The 25,070-nt window shown below is 42.3% G+C and overlaps 1 protein-coding gene across 1 annotated transcript; it reads left to right on the top strand.

Annotated features, from left to right (window-relative positions):
- The first annotated feature begins 418 nt into the window (after window positions 1–418).
- On the top strand, window positions 419–23,331 carry ADAMTSL2 (ADAMTS like 2). Its single transcript, XM_075834159.1, has 18 exons — window positions 419–535; window positions 956–1,098; window positions 1,500–1,575; window positions 2,160–2,262; window positions 3,022–3,167; window positions 3,274–3,397; window positions 3,955–4,035; window positions 4,156–4,331; window positions 5,254–5,584; window positions 5,683–6,028; window positions 13,169–13,272; window positions 13,967–14,093; window positions 14,889–15,102; window positions 18,618–18,773; window positions 20,627–20,797; window positions 21,242–21,418; window positions 22,054–22,198; window positions 22,968–23,331. Exons 1-18 carry the CDS (start codon window positions 419–421, stop codon window positions 23,084–23,086), a joined length of 2,856 nt encoding a protein of 951 aa, XP_075690274.1. The 3' UTR covers window positions 23,087–23,331.
- Window positions 23,332–25,070: the final 1,739 nt, after the last annotated feature.

The raw sequence follows: 25,070 nt of genomic DNA, 5'->3' as shown, positions 1-25,070 counted from the left end.
AGAGGTTAGGAATTACTGACCAAGTGCCTGATGTTGGTCATTGGAGAACTAGTATTCTAGAGGCCTCCAAGTATGGCCTGAGAAGATGGTGGGAACAGAAAAAGGTTGAGGTATAAGGTCGTGTGGTCAACTGTGACTGTTCTCTTGCGCCAAGATGACTCTAAAGAAGTCCTACTCCAACCTCATGATGGTTGTGTCCCATGGTGCTGATGATAGATATTTTTGGAACCTTAGAGAGAGGAAAGTTGTCCAAAAAGTCTATTCTGACTAGAGCTTTAAACTAGTCCTGGAATCATTTCTTTGAGACCCGTCTAAGATCCAATGTAGTTGGAAGGAACAAAGTTACAATACAGAAGACAACTACACTGATGCCATTGCATGTATAAACTTCACCAATTCTATAAATTTTCTTCTAGAAATGAACATTACCCACAGGAACCTGCAACCCGTCCTATTTATTATTAGAAAAGGCTTGAGCAAAGCATGGATCCCTCTTCTTATTCTACTAGGAAATGTCACTTTTTCTATTACACAAGTGAGTATATCTTCTGGACCCCCTCTGAATTGTCTTAATATGTGTGTGACATTGAACTGAAAATCTTGTATGGGTTGCATTTAGTTTAAGAGCATTCTTTATGTCCTGATGGCTTGTGGGAGGTGGGCTTGTGCTTATGAGAAGTAGCCAGTCTGAATAAGCAGAGCTTCAGTGAGGGCAGAAAACGGAGGGGAAACATTAGCCTCTGACAGATGGGAGGTGGATTTCTGATTACCGTAGACTCCAATGGACTGTGTGAGTAAGTGGAGTCTTTTGTTATATTTTTTAACTAAAACAAGTGAAGGAAGACGATAACATAGTCAGTTCTGCTCTGTACAACATCAAGCATATTCTGGTTTTCCAAACATAGGGTGTCGTAACATTTTTTTCCCCCATATCTTGGACCCAAATGACAATTAGGACATTGTTCAGACGTCTAACAGCCTGGAAGATGGGACAGATGTGACAACGTTCTGGTGGGGAGAGTGGACCAAATGGACAGCTTGTACTAGAACCTGCGGAGGAGGAGTGAAGTCTCAAGAAAGGCATTGCCTAAGACAAAGGTATGGAAAAACAAGATCCCATAGAGCTGCTATATTACTTTGTTCCAGTGTTTGTGAATTACTTGCTACCAGGGGTATAGCTATAGGGGGTGCAGAGGTCACAGTCAAAAACGACCCTGGTGCCTGAGAGTGCTCAAAGACCCCTCTGCCACATAAGAAGACACCAGTATTATAAATGTCACATGGTCGGCAGGGGCTTTGTTATAGATTATTTTTGTGGCCCAGAAGCTTCACGTTACACCCCTGCTTGCCACCTATGACAGTAAGTATCTCACTCTGAGGAGACGAGTACCATCCATTTACTGAACTTCTTACAGGAACCCTATTTTGCAAACATGTTCCCCTCTTTTATTGTTCAATATGACATGAAAATAAGTAATATCACAGATTTATATTTTCAGGCGGAAATCTCTTAGTTCAATGGGGAATAAAAACTGTACTGGAACGTCCAAAAGGTATCAGCTCTGTAAAGTCCAGGTAAGGAGTTAAAAAAACAAGTAATATTAATGTTGTATATTAATATGTACTGATCTCGAGTTATAGCATGCCTTCTTTCTAAAGGGGATGTCCAGGATTAGAAAAAAAGGGTCTGTTGTTTTTTTTCCACCCAAACAGCACTACTCTTGTCTGTGGTTGTGTCTGGTATTGCAACTCAGCTTCATTGAAGTGATTGGGGCTGAGCTGCAATACCAAACAGAGCACATAAACAAGGGTGGCAGCGTATGTTTGAAAAGTTATTTAACATTATATATAGGTTAATACATTAGATTCTCCCGTTAGACTTTTGAGAAGTTCAGTTCATGCGGAATACAACCTCCTCTTCAAGGAGTACCAGCAGTAATGTACACTGGATTAAATGTGTACTGTACACTGTGTTCTACCTAGTGCAGGGCCTGGAGGGCGGAGCATGACACAGGGATTCAAAGAACACCAAAGAGAAAGTTCCTGTGTCATGCTCCGCCCCCTCAGACCCTTCACTAGGCATAACTCAGTGTTTCCATTTGCCTAGAGTGTTCCTTTTAAGAGAATGATGAAAACAGGTGATCTCCGATCTATTTCAGGAATGTCCAAGTAACAGCAGGAGTTTCCGAGAAGAACAGTGCACATCTTTCAATTCTCATGTCTATAATGGAAAAACCTATCAATGGAAATCCCTCTATCCTGGTGAGTGTCACTGGCGCTGTGATTTAAAAGAGGAAAGCCATAATTTACTGTCTACTCTGTACATACTGCATGGAGGGACTCCAAGTCTGAAGAAGTCATTTATAGTCCGTGTTACACACCTTGGCCCTGTTAAACCAATGGGTATTACCTCATTTCAGTGCACATTTCCATATGGGAAAATTACTGTCCCAGTCATTGAATGACATTTTAATGCCCTTGCACACGTCTGTGGTGAGGACTGTGAACACACTTGAGCACGTGTCGTTGAAGACTAGAATCACTCATTGATTTCTGGATCTGACCTGAGTTTTAAAGGAACACTCCATTAATACATGAAATTGATGCACTGCGTTATACCTAGTGCAGGGGGTGAGGCATGACACATTTTGATGTCTATTAAATCCCTTTGTCATGCACCGCCCCCTCAGGCCCCGCACTTGACAGAACACAACGTAAACATTTTGCCTGGAGTGTTCTTTCAATGGACCTTGTAGGTTTCAAAGGTCACCAAAAAAATTTCTTCCAAAAATACAGTATTGCCTCCTATAGGCAAGAATATAGCTTTCAAAAGTGAATTCCTGTGGTCCCCTTTAAAAGTACCCTTTCTTTTTTGGGATATGGTTTTTCCACAATCCCCCACACCTCTTTTTAATTAAAAACTTCAATTTCCTGCATGCTTTTCATCAGGCCGATACTTGTAAGAGTTTTTGAAGACTAGTAATGACTTGTTTGGACTTATATAAGTATGTTGGGTTCTAGATGACTATGTACACATCTCCAGCAAACCCTGTGACCTGCAGTGCACAACGGTTGATGGTCAGAGACAACTGATGGTCCAGGCCCGGGATGGGACATCATGCAAATACAGTGACTATCGAGGGGTTTGCGTGTCTGGAAAATGTGAGGTTTGTTGAAACATAGAACGTTGGCCAATATTTCTTTTTTACGCTTTCAACAGATGCACTTTGTGCTGCTTGGTCCATATTGTGTTTACCGTTCTTCTCTCCCCAGCCAATTGGATGTGACGGGGTTTTGTTCTCCACCCACACCCTGGATAAATGTGGTGTCTGCCAGGGAGACGGGAGCAGCTGTGTCCACGTCACTGGGAATTACAGGAAGGGAGCTTCCCATCTTGGTAAATGGTTCAAGGTTATCAACGTGCATGCTTCGGTCCCGTTGGGTAGACCACTCCTCAGACAGTGGTGCGGAAACACAAATTCACACTGAAAAATATATACTGAGTTTTCTTAAGGCTTCGCCCTGAAAGTGTCATCCACTCTCAGATCCCTGTTTCTGCCAATGTAGGCCAGGGAACAAAAAACTAAAACAAATCCAAAAAGATGCATCGGTACCAGATGCAACAAGGTGCCAATAGATGCCCAAGGCAACAAGGTTGTAATGGTTTATCAGTGGGGAAACTGAAACCTGGATAACATGACGACTTGTGCCAATAGATGCCCAGGGCAACAAGGTTGTGTAACTAGAGTTGCACAATGCAAATGTTAAGATTAACACTGGTTTCTATCGGAGTGATGGTGTCCTGCTACAACTGTAGTGTGGTGGTCAAAAGTTGCGGGTAACTTTGCATCAAGGTAACATCATTGAACTCATTACTGTGGCCAAGACCACTGTGAGACCTAACTGGAGAGCTTCAGAAAATGTAAATCCTATGTAACATGTTATTTATTTTAGGTTATGCCCTAGTAACATACATCCCGATTGGCGCGAGGGATATCCAGATAGTCGAGCGCAAGAAATCTGCGGACATCTTAGGTCAGTAACGTTCACTCATATGGTGTATGTGGTCCCAAATATGATAACGTAAATATGGGTATTAGGTATGTTATACATGGGAGTTTATGTTTTGGGTCATCAAAAAAACTTTGTCTCAAGCTGTTGCAGATGAATCTGGATATTACTACTTCAATGGCAACTTCAAGGTTGACACCCCCAAAAATTTTAATATTGCCGGCACTGTGTTTAAATACCGAAGGCCAATGGATGTGTATGAGACCGGAATAGAATATATCGTAGCTCAGGGACCAACCAACCAAGGCTTGAATATCATGGTAAGTCATGTACCTCAGTTGTGATATTGGTTAGCAAGAATTCCAGCATGTATTTGTGGTGTCAGGTCGAATGGTTGGAACATTTTTTTGAATCTTGAAATCATCTGATCAACAAACATTGCTCAATGGTTGGATATCATTCTATATGGTCCTAATGATCATTGGCTCAAGAAGCAAAACTTGACTGCACGTGGGCAGACTCAGTCTAGGTTGAGACAATGACTGTCGTCATGACCCATCCCATTGTAATCCATTGAGTTAATGGGACTTCAACACGATAATTGGTAAGGGTTGAGGTTTCTGCTGCTACAGTTACACTTATTTGGTAATTTATCGGGAGGCTTGGCCACTAGATAAAACACAGAGTCTTGTCTGCCCATGGCCGAGCTCTGTCTAGATGGAGACATTGGCAATAATGGTCACATCCCATTGGAATTTATTGATTTGCATTTCAAAGTGACCAGACCACAACATTATAGTTGTGAAGGGTTGACATTACGGTTATTTGGTCCTTTACCCTACATTGCGCTAAAAAGCAAGATGATATGATGATTGTAACGGGTTGCCTTATGATGTTTGATGTCACTTCCTGTGGTTGTGTAGCCGTGATGTCACCAAGTTTGGTCATGTTCAGCCAAGTCTCGATGTTTGCCCAGATATCAGAAAACAACGTGGAAATACTTTAATATGTATATGAGTAGTATCATGTGATAAAAGGATATTTGAAGAACGCATCGTTCTGCCATGACAGCAACCCTATCTGCTTCCTATAAGTTGACCACTTTTAGTATTATCAGTACTTCATACAATATAGAGACACAAAAAATTCAAATTGAATGGTGTAATGTAAGCTGAAATGGGGGTTTGGACCCGAAAATATGTTATTTTTTTAACAATGGGTCTTCCTTGTATCACATTACAGGTATGGAACCAAAATGGCAAGAACCCTTCAATCACTTTCCAATACACCCTCCTCAGGAGGCCGCACTCTCGGGTCACTCAGCCAATCTATTACCCATTCCCGGACTCTGAGAGTGAAGAAAGCAAAGAGTTTGAAGAGGATTTTACATCTCAGAACAGAAGCCTCAGCACTAGTGTACAGAAGGGAAGAACCAAAGGGGAAAATCCGGCCTACGGGAGGCAAAATTCAGGGGAAAATGGGAGTCCCGTCAATGATCAGCACACAAATGAAGTGTATGAAGGAGGAGAAGCCATGGACTGTGAGAAGAGGGCAAAATGCAAAGCAATTAAAGGTAAATAATTAAAAAAAAATTCTCTGTGGTTGGTTTGTAAGGGGTTCTATATCAATTTGAATGAACTAAAAATTTATTCTATCCCCCAATTCGTGTAGATTTAAACACAAATAGGACTACTTATATCTCAGACACTGGAGAACAAGACTCTGCACACAGATTTAACTCCAAGGAATTCCTCCCTGGCAATGCCATTGCAAAGAAGTTTTCCAACAAAGCCTCTGGATCCAGGGAGACTTTCCATCACCTCAACAGAAGCATTGGAGAACCTCTGAACTCTGTGGAGTCCAACCTGGACAATCTGTATGCGGATTATGAGGAAAATGAGGAGACAGCCACATTCGACTTGAATGTCACCTTCTTGGAGCTGAGCATCAACACCTCAGCTGAGACACAGCTAACCAACGCAACAGTCCCTTCTACAAATAGGACCCAGAAAGTGAGGTAGGTGAGCTCCAGAATCTCTTGAGGTTCTTCTCATCCTCCTATTAGATGTCATTATTTGTAAATCGGTGAAAAATTCCCACCAATTTCGTTGTGGCTTACATTGTCCTACCTTACCTTGAAAATGTAGATAGTAGATTGGATATTGTACATTGGCAAAATCGGTGGGATCTGCCAACAAAAAAAAAAGTCTATAGTCATAATAACATGGAGGTGGTCATTTTTGTTTAATAATTACTACAACTAGTGACATCATTGAGGTTCTTCATCTTATTTTATATGGGACTAGTAATCTCTTATTATGAACTGCATTATAGTTGGGTGGTGGTTGCCCTTCAGTACACGGCACAGCTATAACCCATATGTCTATGATGACGTTACAATTGTTTCGGACCAATGGAAACTTGTCAAAAAAAAAAAAAAGAGGCAATTATTATTGGAGAACAGTAATCATTTCTGCACTCGTAGACTTTAATAGTACTAAGAATACCTAATATCTAGTGATCCGGGTTGCATCAATGCATCATACTGTACATGGACCAAGGAGGCAAGCTGGAGTTGCTAGAAGGTTTGTTTAGCTGTCCCTGTGCCTCGAAAATGGACATGGATGAAATAGTGAGGTCACTGGTGAATTTGTGACAAAACAGTGGATGTGTAGGGTCAAAAAGTTTATTATTTTGACCCATTGACCCTGCAGAGAAAAATATGACCTTGAAGGTGGTGAGTGAGAGATTATGCTAAAGGTTTTTTTTTCAAAATTAGAAAAACTCCACACCCGACCATGGGTTGTATCTGGTATAGCACCTCAGCTCCATTGAAATGAACAGAAGGTGGCACCATTTTTAGAAGAAAGCAGCCATGTTTTTCTAATCCTGGACAACCCCTTTAACATGGGTAAAGGTGAAATATCCAGGTTTGGCTGGAGGTGGGCAAGTACTGTGAGAATTAGGGTAAGGCCACACGGAGCGGCCCTGACACTGTCGCAATGCGGCCAATAAGTGCGCCACCACCATGTTCGGTGCGGCTGTCAAACAGCCCGTTAGTGGCTGCCCGTTAATACGGGAAAACCGTCCCTTTAGCTGCAAAATCGTGCGGCCCTTGAATTAATACACTCTTTATGGCCGCACGATTTTGCAAGTTACAACTAGTTACCCCCTATTCATTCTCTATGGCAGCGCAGGAAAAAGCCGAACACTGCACTCAACTATCTCCGGCGCTCCCATAGAGAATGAATGGAGCGGAAGTGCGCATGAGCACCGGAATACCCCTTAACAAGGTATTTGACAGCCGCGCCTACATAGTGCCAGCGCGGTTGTTGGCCGCGTTGCGACCCTTACTGAGCTCCCTGTATATACTTGTGGAGGTGGGCAGTTGTAAATATTATACTTTTGTAGTAAAATATTAATTTTGTAAGAACAAAATATAAAATACATGAATGGAGTCATAACGCAGATGACTATTTTGTGACACAGAATAATATTTTGTGACACAGAATTTATCACAGAATTGAGTTTTGTGAAAGTCGGGTTTGATTTTACTCCATTTATGTATTTTGTTTTTACCAGATGCATTTTCTCACTACAAAATGTATAAACGGGGCCCCATAATGTACTAGATGGTACTAAGTAAACCATCCATGTAAAAGAATCCATTATCTTGGAGAGACAGCTCTTCAGTTTACCGCCACTTACTGTACTTCACATAATAGCCCGGCTAATTCTTTCCCCGAGTTACAAAGAGGCTTCTGTGCAGCAAGACAGTCTAGACAGGACATTATTAGGCTGATTTTTTTTTTAACATTTAAATAGCAAGTTACGCTCCTTGTGGAATGCGCGGCATAGGTGTCCCGTTTAAGAATGTGAGACTGTTTGTCATTTCTTTAATAAAACATGAGACATACACACGGAGATGTAGAAGTGCCCAGTAATATATACGCCAAGTAGTCACCGACAATAGCCACATGTTGCTTAAAACCCCTCACGTCCCTAAGCGTCCTACTGACACAACATCAGAAGGCTCCATTACTAGCACATTAATATACAATTAAAGCATATGCAAAATGGATATTTTTCTATATACGGAAGAGGGTGCCGGTTCTTGCCACCACACATCCCATACCGGGCTTATAGGGCACTGCGCTCTCTTATAGGAGAGAAGAGCACCAACCCTTGTTTGCTAATGTTGCTGTTCTTAACATACCGTTCTTCACCTATAGGTCATGGGCATGGAGCCAACTTGAGCTAAGGCCACCATCTTCATGGGCACCATGTCAGCCGCAAGGGCTTCCCCAATGATTTGACCACTCTTGTATGGGGCAGCATTTGGTACCCTTCAGGCTCCAGAGGCCGAGGGCAACTGCAACCTCTGTACCCCCTATACTTACGCCACTGGTCATACGTATCATACCGGCATGTAGCTCCTATGGGGCCAGATCAGAGGTTTTCCCCAACTAGTGGAAGAAAGTTGAATAGAGCCGTCCACTTTCACAGGCTCTGCAAGATTAGCAAACATGGGACGAGGTAACCAGACTACGGGAGGTTTCCACCAACCCTTTCTCCTACAAAGGACGAATATTTGGGTGGATGAACATGCATCGGGCACTCTTGACCCCTAATGGGGACATGTAATGGTATAAGCGAACCCATGGAAGGAGCCCAATTGCAAGTGTTGCTACAGGTCCCTGTCTTCTCTTTTTTTGTCCCTGGTGACACAAACATCACAGGAGAAGAGACAAAACTGGTGGCCATGGCTTTTGACCCGCAGTCATAGAGGGGTGATGTTGACCCTATAGAGACCCTTTTATATACCACTGTATATATGAGTGCACCATTTCATATATTTTGATATATAACCCGCAAGGCATGTTAGGGATGGGGAGACTTGTAGTACATCGTCTAGATTTGTTTTACCCTACAATGCCCTTGAAATAATGTCTTGTGATGACTCCACTATTGTGTACAGCCGAATGACAACAGCCAGAGCAAAACCCAGGAACTTGTCTATGACCTGAAACCTGAAAGCACACAGAGCCCCCCTTATATATGTGTAGAAATAAATAGGATTCGATGTGGGTTGATGATAGATCGGCGGGACGGTGCATATTTATGGAGTCCATCAGAAGGAGCGTGATGTACAGGGAACCGTGGTTTCTTTATATGAAATCTTACAGTAGAACCAAAGTCAAATAGTGCAACTAATAATTTTATGACGCACGAAGGCCGAGCACAATTCATGAAAACCTGCAGAATGCTCCGACTCCGGGATTAGATGCTGCTCTCTGGATGTCATTTTTATTGGCTCGTGGTTTCAACCACACTGCAAAAATAACCAAGGCGAACGGCGAACCTGCTGAGATGGAAACACTTGACCTTAGTTATGTGGGAAAAAAAAGAAAAAAAATAGACATACACCAATGTCTGAGGGACAGGGCTGTGGTAGGAGGTGGCCCAGGGACCCATTCTTCTAAAGGCCGGGATGGGCCGGGAGCAACCTGAGAGCGGTGGAAAACATTTAGTCCCCTAGAGAACCGTGCAGCTGTTAAAGGGGTACTCCAGGACTATAACATTGATGGCCTAATGTTTGATCCAGGGGGGGTCCGACCTTTGGGACCCTGCAGAGCACAGTGAAGGGGCCCTTGTGCTCATATAACACACTTATGTCTAAGTTAGAGGAACAGTTAGGCCCTGTTCAGATGACAAAAATCAATTCATAACTCAAAGATTTTTTAAACCGGATTTCGCTGCGGATCCCCACACGGATTGGCCCCTTTGAGGCCATGTTCACACAGCTGAATTTTCACTCTGATTCCAGGCCAAAATCGACGTGAAATCCGCCTTCTATTGTTATCAAAGGGAAATGGCAATGGAATTTTCAGAGACGGATTTTAAATTCGGAAAACGTTGCGGATTTCCACATGCGGGTTACCCCCTTTGAATAGGGCTTCTCCTGGTGCACATCCACGGCACAATGGCAAATGGAAAAATCTGCAATTTCTAATGTGGCTTCTTCCGGCTCCTGAATCATGACCTCAACCTGTGTGTGAATATCCACAGCCTTTTCCACGCGGATCCTGCATCAAGAAATGACATGTCACTACCGCGAGGCGTATTTGAAATTGAAATCAATGACAGGCAGTTTGTGAGAGGATTTTGGCGCTAAATCTGCACTTAAATCCATGAAAACAAACGTGAACATACTAGTATCTTACAAAGCCCCCTAATAGAAAGCTGGACTATATTATATTATATATTCTATAAATATTAGACTATCAGTAATAGGGATTTTTTAAATATTTTTTTGTATTTTATTAGGAAAAATTCAAGTTAAAATTCGATTTCACTAATCTTAGGTGCACAGACTGTTAATCCCAGGAGTCCACAGAATTATACTTTACTTCAAACACCCGTCTACAAGTCAGGCAGCCAAAACAACACTTGAATCCAGGCCCGCACCTGCTTGCCAAAAAGTTTTTGTTTTTTTTCGCTCTCTTCCCTTTTTGGCATGGACTAGTCCAGTAAAACACTGCGGGATCAGTCCAGAGAAAAAGAATAGGTTTTGTTTTATAAAGCTGGTAATTTTACTGAAACGCAAAAACACACCCACCTAAGGCCAGACTGGACCGGGAAAAAAAAACATACTTGAAAGAATATTTCTAAAATTATGTTTCCTCAAGGAGACTGAACAAGAACGAATGTCCTGCTATGTCCATCCTATGATGGTTGTTATGACTGGTTACAAGGTCTGAATTTACAACATTCTTTTCTCTTCTCTTAAAGGAACACACTGAGCATACTGCAGTGTCTAAGGGGGCGGAGCATGACACACAGATTCCAAAAAACACCATAGAAAAGATCCCTGTGTCATGCTCCGCCCCTCTAACCTTGTACCAGGCATAGCATAGTGTCTCCAGTTGTGTGTTCCTTTAAAGGAGTTGTTTGATTCATAAAACCTTTTTCAGATAGGGAGGAGTCCTTCATTTGGGAACTCTATCAATTATCCAGAACAGTGAGGAGCTATAAAGAACGTCTCTGTAGGACTTGGCATGAGCTTGCATTACCCGGATCACCCATTCATTTAAATTGATACCATGTAATACTAAAAGGGGTTGTGAAGGTTCAGAAAAAACATGGCTTCTTTCTTCCAGAAACAGTGCCACACCTGTCCACAGGTTGAGTGTGGTATTGCAGATCAGCTCTATTCACTTCAATGAAGCTGAACTGCGATACCAGACACAACCTGTGGACAGGTGTGGCGCTGTTTCTGGAAGAAAGCAGAAATTATTTTCTAACCCTGGACAGGTTCGCCCTCAGATTATAATAGATAATGTCTGGGGGATCCTCACATTTTCGGGGGACTCATCTAAAAAAGTGATTGTCAAAAGTGGACAACCCCTTTAAGGGATAAAAGGGATTCTGATTTAGTAAAATGTAAAAAATGACAAGTAATTGAGCCATGTAATATTCAATTTCAGATACTTTGCATTTTTTAGTATGTTACTGTCTGAAGACAATGTATTTGGAGGCTAAACTGTATTTTATACAATGGGCAGAGAAATATTTAAAGGAAAATGATATAAAATGAAAAAGGCGCATTGAGACCCTTCTTCTCACTAGTCATGTGTCCAGTTTCTCCAGCTGTAGACAAGTTGTCAGCCAGGAATATCATTCTTTCAACACGTCATGACCGACTTCGAAGGTTCGGAAGCCATAATGCGAAATTCTCAAATTTTTGTTCCATTTATCTTCCCGAAATTGTGTTTGTTTGTACATTTCTGTAACTTGTTTTCCTGTGTTGTGTGCATGTATTTTTCCCATTTCTCTAAAAAGCCTGCTTCTCCCCCCAATCAGAATGTGGGGTTCTTGTTTCAGAAGACCTCGCACACCCCCGTGTTTTTGGTAATTATTTAAATGGCCGGCTGATTCATGGAATTAGACACTGTGAATGCATCAGTCGGTAAAAAAATGGGACATGCTGTTGTAATAATAACATAGGATATGGGGGTGGATATTGTAGCCTGTGAAAATATCTTAATAATATGGGGTCTCTTTATCGGGCTATATGAGGGATATTACACCTCTGTATAGGAAGCTCTGCATGTTATGACTACATTTGTCTGGTCAACGCAGACAGAAACTGCATGAACGGCGCCAAAATACTGCACCTATTTAATGACCTTAAAGGGTGGTTCCATTTTAGGAAACGCCCTTTCAATAGAAATGCATCCCCCCTCCATGTACTTGTATAATAGGGCACTTTCCCCATCCCCTCTGGAACTCACTCCTCCTGCGCCGCAGGGGACCCTTGAAGGAATTGAGCCTCTACAAAGGAGACGCAATGTCATTTCAATGTCCCAGCGCCACTCGTCCATGCGCTGGGATTATGAAATCGCATTGCGTAGTAGAAATGAAGCAGTAGTCTAAAGGGGGAAACGGGCCCAGCAAAATGGTCCAATGTGCTCGTCTCTGGACATCCTCTTTTCCTTTGTGGAGGCTCAATTTCTTCAGGGGTCTCCCGTGACGCAGTAGGAGGAGTCCCAGGAGAGGGACCCCTGTTATACAAGTACGAGGAAGGGAGGGTGCATTTTTAAAGGACAATTTTTTTTAAAAAACAACAATGTCCTTTAAAACCATCCAAATGTTTCAGTAGTATAATGACCCGGACCACGGTGGTCAGTGAGAAAATAATACGTTCATACGGTTTCTGTTCATTCGCAGCTACCCGTCGTAGCTCCAAGTTCTTATGACCCTAGGGTCACTTGTCCCCGTTTGACCAAGGCCTTGATAAAGTGACAAAAACAGCCATTTTTGTTATATTCTGAACTGTTTCTATACTGGGTATTTTTATCCCATTCTCTCTTTTTAGACAGTGGAAGCTCTGCTTCTAACCAGGCTGGGGATTCTACTTGGGGAACAGGACAGGTATGTTTTTAATACCCAAAACCAAACACCTGAGCACACCCCTCAATAAGCTATATGTCTGTATAATGTATCTCTATATGTACATATCCGAATAAAAAACACAACCAGTAACCAAGTTATCGTGAAGCTAAAACCGTAACGCACTGTCTGTGTCTTTAAGAATTGTGCCCGTTCCATGATAAACGGTAGCGCGCTCATCATCCTCTGTTTTATCTGTCGATAGAAAAGGGCCAAAGTTACTGAGGAAGGTGCAGGGAATAAGCGCTGTGGACATGTATCGATGGAAGTTGTCTTCTCACGAGCCATGCAGTACCACGTGTACCACAGGTTTGTGGCATATAATTACATTGTAGTCTTGTATTACCCTATTTTTTGGTTGGTGGAGGCCCCTCGGTAGAAAATCTTGTTGCAGCACCCATCCTACTTCTGTGACCCAGACCTCACCTGACCCAATATCACAGTCACGTGGAGTATAGATGAGGTGGCCATGCCTGCTAATTTGATGGTTTTTACTCACAAGGGGGCGACAATGAGCACATGACAAAACATACAGTAGTACCTCAAAAAAGCTGCATACATACCAACGAGGGCCATAAACGGCATACATACCATACAAGTAGACCATGCGACTACTATGGGGCAAACAAGGGGCGTGGGGAATTGGCCCAACAGTCAGGAAAAAGAGCATGAGGGGTTTAACAAACACCAGGCTCTTCTGTTCTGGGTGGCAAGACCCGGCACCATAATTGGGGCCAATTTTGATTATATAAGTATACCACTGGTGTTGATAAACATTAGGTGATTTTAAGAACGCCTGGTATAGACATAAATCAGGACAGTAAAAATAAAACCATAAAAAATAATCACAATTTTATAATTTGTATGTTTATGTGAATTGAAATGTTATAGTATATATCACGATTAACCATTTATGTTATAATAAAATATAACAAAAAAAATATAATTTTATTGCCTTGTTTTTTTGTTCTTTGCTGACCTTTTTATTGTTTTCCCATTATAGGAGTGATGTCACATTACGCCATGTGCGTGCGGTACGATGGAGTGGAAGTGGACGACTCAAACTGTGACACATTGACCCGTCCCGAGCCCGTGCACGAGTTCTGTGCCGGGCGGGAGTGTCAGCCAAGGTACACACTGTAGTAAACACTCGTTTGCAGATTACTTCGGCTGCCACGATCCTGGACCAACCTTCTCACAACTTCCAGATGGAGACAGCCAAAAATATCATCACTGCGTTTTTGAAGGCTTCTGGTAGAAATGTACTGAGTCATTTGGTGATGTGATGGATACCAAGTTATGACTGTACAAAACATTTCCGTTTATGTCACATCATACCGTGATTTTCCAATGTAATGTAATTAAAAGTAGCGTGTTTTTTTTAAATAAAAAAATTCCCTGAAATAGCAAAACAAAAATATTCCACGTCCCGAAAAGATTACTCCACCCAAATTACATCATTCTCTTCTTATTTTTGTTATTCTTCGCCTGGTTTATATATGAAGTCATTTTAAATCATACATTGACAATATCCACACAGCCAATAGGTGACAACCACTGTCATAACCATGAATGACAAGTTGTCACAGCCCCACCCCAGACACAAAAACATCTGAATATAATATTTTTGTTTGATTATTTTTCTTCTACGTGGATCACAACCAGGGCGTAGGTATAGTGCAGAGGTAACGATCGCACCTAGGTTCTGTAGCCTGAAGGGGCCCAAAGGACACATAAGAAGACTAGTATTATACATTTCACACGGTAGGTGGTAGGAAAATATTAGATGGTAGAAAAAATGTTCCCGCCTTTGAATTTAAAAAATGTCTTCGCAATTTTCTACGTAGATCATGTTGAACAGTCATCCTATTGTGTCCTACAACCCAGAATGTACAGTGCAGTAACATTGTTCCCCGTTGTTTTAGGTGGGAGACGAGCAGCTGGAGCGAGTGTTCGCGGACCTGTGGTGAGGGCTATCAGTTCCGTATTGTCAGATGCTGGAAAATGATCTCTCCTGGGTTTGACAGCTCCGTTTACAGCGACTTATGTGATTCTGCTGACATCATCAAACCGGACGAGAAGAAAATTTGCAAAAATCCAGCATGTGGACCTCAGTGGGAAATGTCGGAGTGGTCTGAGGTAATGCTTCATCATCACCTACCTGCATGTTTACAGTATATAATAACTATAACAGTATTAGCCTTTATTTGTAAAAAAAAAAAATTACCTTCCTATCACATAATGTTATGGCATCCGAAACAATAGTCGAAGGAACAGCATTCAATTTGGTAATCAAAAATTTATGGTGCCCAAGTAGTAATACAGAAGAAGAAACAGCAACGTTTCGACCCGTAGTAGTGATTGGCTCTTTCTCAAGGGACTACTACGGGTCGAAACGCTGCTACTTTTTTTTCTGTATGACTTCTTGGGCACAATACATTTTTGACTACTGAATTGGATGCTGTTGCTTCTACTATTGTTTTGAGAATGGTATTGGGAGTGAAGGAAGGCCTTCCTATTTTTTGTATGCCGGCAACCTTCTATTGCTTGGCTCTGTTGCTGTCCTGCCATGTGTTTTGTAGCATAATTTTATGTCCTATCACTAGGCCATAACATTAAGATCAGTGGTGGTCCAACCTCTGGGACCCCTGCCAATCCCAAGAACAAAGGGACAGAAGCTGCATTCAGTTCCCCACACAGTGGGTGACCAGGAGCGCTGTGGGCAGGGAAAATATTGAACTTTCTGTGGATCAGTGTGGGACTGGGCAATCATATCCCCACCGATCAACAAGTGATTGTATATCCTAGCGAAATGCCGTCACTATTACTAGTGGGAAGCACCTTTAATGGTGGGCTACATGACCCACTGAAATGTAATGAGGTTGCACCCAGTATAGGATTATAAAATAAATTGGTATAAGTATTAATTTAAAAAAATGTATTTTGCCCCCTCCAGTGCAGAAAAGATCAACGTCCTCCATCTGTTACATCACCCATGAACTACTGCAATCCTTAAGGCACACAAGTTCTTAGGCAGTGCAGGAGCTCTTATGAGCAATAGGTTGTAGCGCTGTTGTGTGACGTCTTACTCCCAAGAGATTAGGGTGACGCAGGGACCACCAATGAACCCATGGTAATCTGGGAGAAAAGCCTACTCTTCTAGGAGTCCGGACAGTCCTGCAAAGTAGGCATGTATGCCTTTAACCCGCAAGGCAACTGAGAAATGGCTGAAACGATTTTCGACTATTCATATATATGATTGTTGTACCTTCGTTCTTTTCCATAACTAAGAGAGGTTTACGGTGCAGCAAATCGCACAGTCAGCATTTTCTGCACTCCTGCCAGCTCCCCAAAGGCATGAGAGCAGTCATTACTCGGTGCCCTCCAATAATTGCAGACTTGCCTACCCTCTTAGTATTGGGTTCAGGATGCCGCCTTGTACAGGTGACCGCTATGTTTGATCTGTATAAGGTGCAGCTGTGCGTCTCCCACAGCGAGTAAGACTTGCACGCATTCCTTTAGCCACTGGGCACCATTACCAGCTAAACTAATCTCATTTTTGATCAGTCTGAAGCTAAGTGCCAGCTGGCAGAAAATAAAACAAACTATTTCAAGTGATCTGAACAGCATTAAAGTCCCTGTGAAGTGTTTGAGAAACGCGCCAGTCACACGCTGCCCTGTCATAGAGCCTTACGCCAATGTGCTATCTCCAGGGATGCCGTCTTATATAACTTTGTATGTTAGAAAGTTGTAAAACGTTTGATTATAGAATGAATAACATTTTTATCCTCAAAGGGGTATTCCAGTAATACAATGTGATGGCTTATGTCTAGGATGGGCTATCATTTGCTTATTGGTGGGGGTCCGACTGCTGAAATCCGACTGCTAGAAGGCCTAAGAGCTTAGATCTTAATGGTGTATCCACAGGTTATGATATAAATTTGTGGTAGATTAGGGTCCCATCTCTATGAACAATGGGGACACCATGAACCCCCATTCTGCAAGCAAAGCCAGCTGGAGGCGACCCCATACAGAGGAAGACCAAATTGAGAGGTTGCGGCATGGCTCTCTCCATTGAAATGGAGAGTTGCAGAAACTGACAAGCTCATATGCTCAACTGTTCCCGAGACCCCCTTAAACTTCAAGAGACTTTCCTTAAGTCCCATAGACTTCAATGGAGTAAGCCATATCTCTAGTCTCCTCTTGTATGCATCTGACATGGCCAACTTGGCTTGGAGAACCAGGATCATGGGACTTGGGATCATGGAGAAAGCCACATGGTCACTTCTTGCATTCCACCCATAGGTGAGGGTCCCAAAGATTGGACCCCCTCCTTTTTATGGGGAATAGAGCCTACAGGCAGACTTCTGGTTGAGTTCACTCGAAAGTAACCAATAACAATAGTAAGATCATGATCACTGTTTGCTCCTCACCTCTGAGGCTACTTAAACAGTGAAGATGGGCCCCATTCGCTGCAGAGCCCCATGGAAGCTGCTATAACTATTACTCTGGTAGCGATAACCTTGAGTCTCCGACCTCTTTTCAAAAACAGAATGGAAAAGTATTTAGTAACATAAGTATGTATAGGTCCTAAGATGACAGACTGGGCCCCTCCAGTCCTCAAACTTTGTAATATATACTTTGTTCTAGCTTGGTCTACAATAGCTGGTCTCGAAGAACATGGTATCGTTCATGACAACCATTTAAATTTCTTTCCGTTCATCTTCAAATTTATTTAGCTTCTATGGATATAACACTGTTCTTATTTGCACTACTTAATAGCCGCCTTTTGTAACGTAATAATTGAATATTAGAAGAGAGAAAAGCCTTGAGCATTTCACCCTGCCTGATTATTTTCCCGTCCTGAATTAATTTGCACCATGCTCAACAACAACCTGCTCTTCAGAAGAGACCGAGTCTGTGGAGCAGACCAATTACTTCTCATAAAATTTTATTTTGTATGTGGTGAAGTTTATGGGTTGCGAAACCTCTTAAGGTTCCTGCTCCTTTGATATGAAGTTATTTCTTTTTAATGTTAGGGACTTTAATACCACAGTGTTACTCAACGCATCCTTAAAGGGTAATGGGATATATTCCCGTGAATAAATATATGTATTGCAATTTGTTTTTCTCTTAGCAGTGTTAGGGTTTGTTTTGTAAAGCCAACTCAAGTACTGCGGAGGTTCCTGGCCATAACATTGTGTGAAGGTTTCTATCTTCTTGACCTACAAAGACCCGCAAAAGGTCCATAGTGGAGATACAGTATGGAAGTGTCCAGTTAGAAGGTAGAGTGGAATCCAGTGGGAAGGGTTTACATTTTGTTGGTGTCGAGTGTGGAGGTTGATCACATTTCTTGGCAAGGAGCTGATCAGATCAAGAAATCTGTTAGATGCTGTCTGAAGGCCACTTCCCTTACCCCATCAATGGATAGTGTTATGAGATATGTCTCCCAAAGTCAACAAAAGTTGGGGACCACTTTCTCTAAATGAGTGGAAGATATAATTGTGGTTGGACGAGTCACCAATCAAGAATTACCTTGTGTTCTTGAGATTGTTCTCAGGCCTTGTTGAAGAAAACTTTGGTCGATGGGTCAATTTTAGGAAAATCTACATTGACAGTTCAGAAAATATTAAACTTTTTCTTCTGTTTTTCAGTGTACAGCGAAATGTGGGGAGCGCAGTATTGTCACTAGGGACGTGCGCTGTTCAGAAGATGAAAAACTTTGTGACCTGAACACCAAGCCACCTTCAGAGAAGAACTGCACTGGACCTCCATGTGACCGACAATGGACAGTATCAGACTGGGGACCTGTGAGTGCTAATTATATCTAGATACACAGATAATAAGGTTGAAAACAAGTAAAAAGTCCATAAAGGTCTACTTATTATTAAGTGAGAATTGTTAAACTGGCCCAGAAGAAGGTCATTCCTTACATGGTGGGTTGACATGGGGACAACCTGAAGACTAAGTCATGCTAAACAATAGTGAGCGATAGCTAGATTCAATATAACCATGAGGCAACTTTTTCAATGGGTTGATTAGGTTGCAACTTTTTGTAATCTTTACCGATCACAGGTTCCTTGCAATAAGTAATGGTAATCACCTGTATACATGACATGATGGAAGGGGGCAGGTAAACGAAGGGGAAATAGTCACTGAACTGGAATTGCAGGTTGATTTCATTAGTATGAGTTTGCAGTCATGTACAGGGTTGATACCTTGGGCCCACCAGAGGAAATGATTCTTAGGGCTCATCTTCCAGTTATGAAGAAATGATGTCCACTTCTAATTACTACAAAATCTAAGTTATATTCAACTCAAGCCAAATCACTAAGAAATAAATCCAAATAAATTGGACAAAGATCCAACAGTTAGAGACCCCCTCAGGATGCCCCAACGTCTATGACATTATATCAAAGCCAACTGGGGGATCCTCTGATCCCTATTGTAGAATAGTCAGCAATTGTGAATTGGGACTTAAGCCATACACATGGTATATCCATCATCCTAAAACTAATTTGACCAACAGTTCTCTCGCTATTCCTCAACTTGGCGTGCATGTTTATTTCAGTGGGGAGTGGGGATTAAGTGGATGCCAGACCCTTCTGTCAATGGCTTATCTCCTGTGGGAACAAAGGATCGGGACCCAACATTTCCAATCCCATTTTCCCATGGCATTTAGGGAGACTGTCAGGAGGCTTCATACTGATTAGATCGTTGGCCAATCCCACAATGAAATTTGGCTAACTTTGATCTAATGTGTATGGCCAGCTTAAATCGGGACATTTAACGTGATCCCCCCCCCCCCCCCCCCCAATGTATGTGAAATATATGCTGGATGTGTAGCAGTATGAGAAGGGCATTTCACATGCCAGGGGATTTGGCTGTTGAGTTATCAGGCACCTTCCACAACCAGTCTCAGAGATGTGAACAGTTCTATCTATTATATTCCCACGTTCGGAGTGATTTACATAGAGAAAAAAGGAAGCAGCGATCAAACAGACGCCATATCTCCTTCTCCAGGAGCAGTTTTTGTCCATTTATCTGTCAAGAGAAGCAAGGAACAGAACTAGCATTACATTAGCCTCAGACGGCGTATGTTCTCTTTAGAAATTGCATCCCTTCTGGTAAAATGATGTTGGTCCATTAAAAGATTTCACAATCTACAAATAATCCAATTATCTTCAAGCGAAATGCAACTTCTAAATCTCTTCTGAGGGCATTTAACGGATATTGCTAGGCAACGGTTCCGGGGAGGCTGACTATTTTTAGTGGTAATTGATGAGTTCCAGAGGAGGTGGGAATTAAGTTTGGAAGAGGCAAAAGTCCATGATGACCTGGTGGCTAGACTTTAGACGATTAGGTCTAGCACACCCTCAGCTACATGATCTAGCACACCCTCAGCTCTCATGGACCAATGAAATCTAAAACAAGTCTGTGTAGCCTGGAGAGGCAGTCTACTGTATACGATAGAACTTAATGTAACCAGTATATGTAGCTACATGCACTCAAATAGTGGTCACTTGAAAGAAAGGCAAGTGGTTGCTAGCCAAACCGGATGCACCACATGCTAGAAATCAAATGATGAAGACCAAGTTTAACAAAAAGTTTAAAAGGTGAGATTTATGTCCATTTTCTGTTCTCTACCCTCTTCTCCCCACAGTGCAGTGGAACTTGTGGCCAAGGGAAGATGATAAGACATGTGTACTGCAAAACCAGTGATGGCCGAGTGGTGCCTGAGTCCCAGTGCAATCTAGAGACCAAACCATTGGCCATCCATCCATGCGGGGACAAGAACTGTCCTGCACAATGGGTGAGCCAGGATTGGGAAAGGGTAAGTAATATTGGTTGACTTTGGACACTTTTATGTAGGACATGAGGCTTATATAACAGAAACAGTACTTCTAGCAGATATAAATACTGGCTAAACATGGTGGGTCTTTCCACCTGACGTGACAACTTGGCCAAAGATTGCACTATGACATACACCCACACTATGTAGCACAGCTGGTACCGAAAGGTGGTTTAAGGACTTCTTTCACGTTTCACATGTTGCTCTATCTGCTATAAAGCAGGAGGAACTGAGTACAAAGATATACAGATCTACTCTACTAGAGCCACAAGGCACATATCCTTTGGCGCCATGCCCTATCTAGATACATCTTCTGCTACAGAACTTTTTGTAGAATAATTGGTTGGTAAGTATATATTACTAGAATCCTGCACAGTTTATGCAACCTTTGTTACCGTATCATCAGATTTGCCTCCTTTCCTTTAGTGTAACACAACTTGCGGCAGAGGAGCAAAACAACGAGTGGTCCATTGCATTGAAGTTGCCAACGGTAAAGTCAAGACTCGAAACCCTTCTGATTGTGACATTGCCAAGAAACCTGCTGAGGAGAGCACCTGCTTTGAGCGACCATGCTTTAAGTGGTATACTACCCCCTGGTCTGAGGTAAGAGACCCTCTCTACTGCTACGCTAAACCCTTTACGTGAGAGATTTTCCGGCCTCTATGGACGACACAGGGTATCATGCAGGCAGACTGTTCCTTGGCTGCCAAGAGATGATTAGATTTGGGGTATCGGTGCCAGACACAGCTTTACTGCACAGCCTGGCCAGGCTTTACTGTGGTCTCCAGCTGCCAAGATCTAAACAGCATGTCGCTTGTTTTGGGATAAGTCTAATTAACCCCTTGTGACTAGAGCTATGCAGAAACAAAATATGTTGTATTTTTTCATGGTGCGAATGCAAACATTAGGTTCTTGTGTTTCTGAAGAGCATCTATACAGTATCATCAGTATTGTCAGATTAGGCTCCATAGAGCTATAAAATGCAAAAATTTGGTCAATAGATTTGTGGTCAAGATGTATGTCAGGATCTCCAGAACCGCCACCTGCCATAGTTTTGAAGACCACAACTGTAGCAGAGTATATGTGCCACCACCAAATACCTACCGCTTCCCATAATGCAGCATCATGACTGGCCTAGATCAGGATTAGATATTTTTCAAAAAATTGTGGATAAAATCAATGAACCCTTTGAAGCCAGGTCGATTCTTCTTATTGAGCTAGCCTTTCTGACCTTGCAGTGCAGCAAGACCTGTGGAGTTGGAGTCCGGATGAGGGACGTCAAGTGCTTCCAGGGAAGAGACATTGTTCGTGGATGTGATCTCTTGGTGAAACCAATTGGGAAACAGACCTGTGACTTGCAGCCTTGCCCCACTGATCCACCAGGTGAGTCCAATGGCAGACGGTAGCAGGCCGAGCAGTTACGATGTGGCCCAGACTGAGGAGGTCCACCTAAATTTCCACATTGTAAAAGGAAAATTAACTAGATCCTCTTGGATCAAGGGTATAGCTAGCAAAAGCTATGGAGCCTAATATCTGAGAGGGTTCATCTCCATTGTGGGCATGGGAGAGGCAGTGGATTATGGAAATCAGAGCAATGAGAGCCAAGGGAGGATGGACAAAGGGGTCAGAGAGAAGACCCTGAGTCCATTTTCATGCAAACCTTGGGTTATGTTGGGGTTTGTTTTCGTTTGTGGTTTTTGTGGCTCTGCTGAGTAATGCACTTTGTATGAGCACCCCAGAAAAGTGGGGGAAGGGCAGTGACAACTGCTCTGAGCACATTTCTGGATTATGAAAGTGGTTGTCATTTTTCAATCCCGTTCAGAGGTTGGAGGGGGAGCGTGAATACTTTTTACTTTTGATAGGCTCTCTATATAAAAATCAGTACTTCTGCCTCTCATCTTTAGTGGCAATCCTTATATTGGTTTTAGAAAAATTGAGGTTAAATACATTGAACTAAATGCTTCATCCCGCAGCGATACCTGGGGTATGTCAGGACCACTGATTTGTAGTGTAATTGCTGATTATATGAGGACATTAGAGCAGGGATGATGGGCCTGCATGCCGTATATTTTATTTATTTCAGTAATTTCGGGGCTAATAGGTTCATGTACATTGTCTATCTCTATAACAAGCTCTTCCTCTCTTCCTCTAGATGACAGCTGTCAAGACCAAGCAGGGACAAATTGTGCTTTGGCTATTAAAGTGAATCTGTGCAGTCACTGGTACTATAGCAAGGCCTGCTGCCGGTCCTGCCGCTCTGCCCATTCATAGGAACTAGCCTCTGTGAGACTCCACAGGTAAAGGGACACATGCCATCCTATAGGTACCATAACAGTAGGGGGAGCACCAACATGCCCAGGCAATAAGCCCCTAAATAATATACATTTGCGGTCAAATATTCAACCCATTATACCAATAAAGGTCTATGAGACATGGTCAGTCACTCCAGTTTACCCCTGTTAGTCACTGGTGTGTCAGTTAATTGGCTGCAATTAAAGGGGTAGTCCAGTATTAAAAAATAGGATTTGCTTTTTTTCTCAAATAGCGCCACCTCTGTCCATGGGCTTTGTCTGGTATTGCAGGGAATCCCCATTCAAGTGAATTAAGGGTTGCACTGCAATACCAGACACAGCCCATGGACAGAGGTGGTGCTGTTTCAGGTAAAAAAACATATTCTTTTTTTTTTTAACCCTCGATTCCTTTAACGGATGTAATGTGGCCCTTTACCCTGGACCCTGAGGCTTGCACTCGTCTTGCGGTTTAGTTACTGACATTTATGGTGGTCATTGACTGTCAATCAGCATTATACATCCACAATTTCACTCCTAGCTGTATAGGCTTGTTTTTATATATCTCCTTTGGTTTCTAGGCACAATGCAATATATAAGTCACTCTACATTGACCAAATTGTCCCAAACATCTAAACTTGGGAATTTCTTGTAGGACACCCTTATGGAAAGAAATTGTAATTGTCCTCTATAAATCCCCTGTAGAAAATCAAGCAAAAAAATTCTGCCGGCCTGCAGCAACCACTAGAGGGAGCTAAGGAGCTTACTGCATACTGTTTTATTATTGAATTCAAATAGTATGCAGCTCCCTTTAGTGGTGGACGTAGGCAGCCAGAATTGTATAGCTTAACTCTATATCATGCAGGGGATTTTCCGACCTCTATATAGATATATTAAGAAATTAATTAGCACAGAATTTTGGACCTATTTACATGGGTTTCAGGGGTGATCTTTCACTTTAAAGGTTCTATATGTTTGGTGTAAAATGGGCATCTGGTGGCATCTTATTCATAGAGCTGAAGATATAAGCGCATCTATCGCTATGGCACGCCCCTTTAAATTAGGGCGTATAAAAATTTCCTATTAGAAGTGAGCCAGTGGGTGCATATGAACCCACTTAATACCCACCTCATGCAAATAGTAAATGCCCCACTTACTGAGCCCTTTTAGCCACTTAAACAAGTCTGCAGGATAGGGAGCACCAACTCACGACCTCTCTTGGTGACAGATGCCTTCTCATGGAGGACTAAATCTAAAGCAGATGCTGATGTTTTTTAAACGGCAAAATCTTTACCTACCTGGGTCCCGTACAGGTGTAATCTGTGGGATTATTCTCTCCTGCCCCACCTGCTTTACTCTTCACTTATAGGTTTATATGTGAACCTCTACTTGTTTCAAAAATTCACAGGGTCCCAAAAAGTTTTGTAGACATTGCCGAACCCTCCGAGCCTGTATTATTTACCAAAGTACCTGGGTCATGTCTTACAAGCCTGTGCCCACTCAGCTGGTGCCACCCAAGGGAGAAAAGGCTCTTGCCAATTGGCGCCACCTTTTTAAGTGAAACTTTTTGGGTTTAAAATAGGCAAAAATGTATAAAAATTCCAATTTCATAGTTTTTTTGGGTTTGTTGGGTAGTAAAACCTGCAGCTACCCGGCCTGTATTGGAACTGTAGACGTCCTTATAGGTGCCTCGTATAACAAACACACTGTGATTTGCATGTATTGTATGCATTACGTGGGGGAAAAAAATGAAAAATGTTGTGTATTTTATGTTTCTCACACTGCACTTTAGTACGTCCAGCCCGGCCGCCACACGTGGGGGTTCAAAGATCTCCTGCTCAGTCGAATACTCAAGGGGCTTTAGGTGGCACTGTAACCCAAGAGAGTTTTATTTGCTTTCAGGCTGAAGAAAATAAACCCATGCTGCTTTTTCACATTATGTATTTTCTAATTTAAGATATCCTGTG

Source organism: Rhinoderma darwinii, chromosome 8 (genome assembly GCF_050947455.1).
Source record: "Rhinoderma darwinii isolate aRhiDar2 chromosome 8, aRhiDar2.hap1, whole genome shotgun sequence".
Classification (NCBI taxonomy): Eukaryota; Metazoa; Chordata; class Amphibia; order Anura; family Rhinodermatidae; genus Rhinoderma; species Rhinoderma darwinii.
This window is presented reverse-complemented; position numbering and strand designations above follow the sequence as displayed.

What these genes read in the sequence shown, in the direction of transcription:
- ADAMTSL2 (XM_075834159.1), top strand. Translation starts at nt 419, where the DNA reads ATGAACATTACCCACAGGAACCTGCAACCCGTCCTATTTATTATTAGA. An exon ending in CAGTATCAGACTGGGGACCT is followed by an intron (nt 18,774 to 20,626) that starts GTGAGTGCTAAT and finishes TTCTCCCCACAG; the next exon opens with TGCAGTGGAACTTGTGGCCA. An exon ending in ATACTACCCCCTGGTCTGAG is followed by an intron (nt 21,419 to 22,053) that starts GTAAGAGACCCT and finishes CTGACCTTGCAG; the next exon opens with TGCAGCAAGACCTGTGGAGT.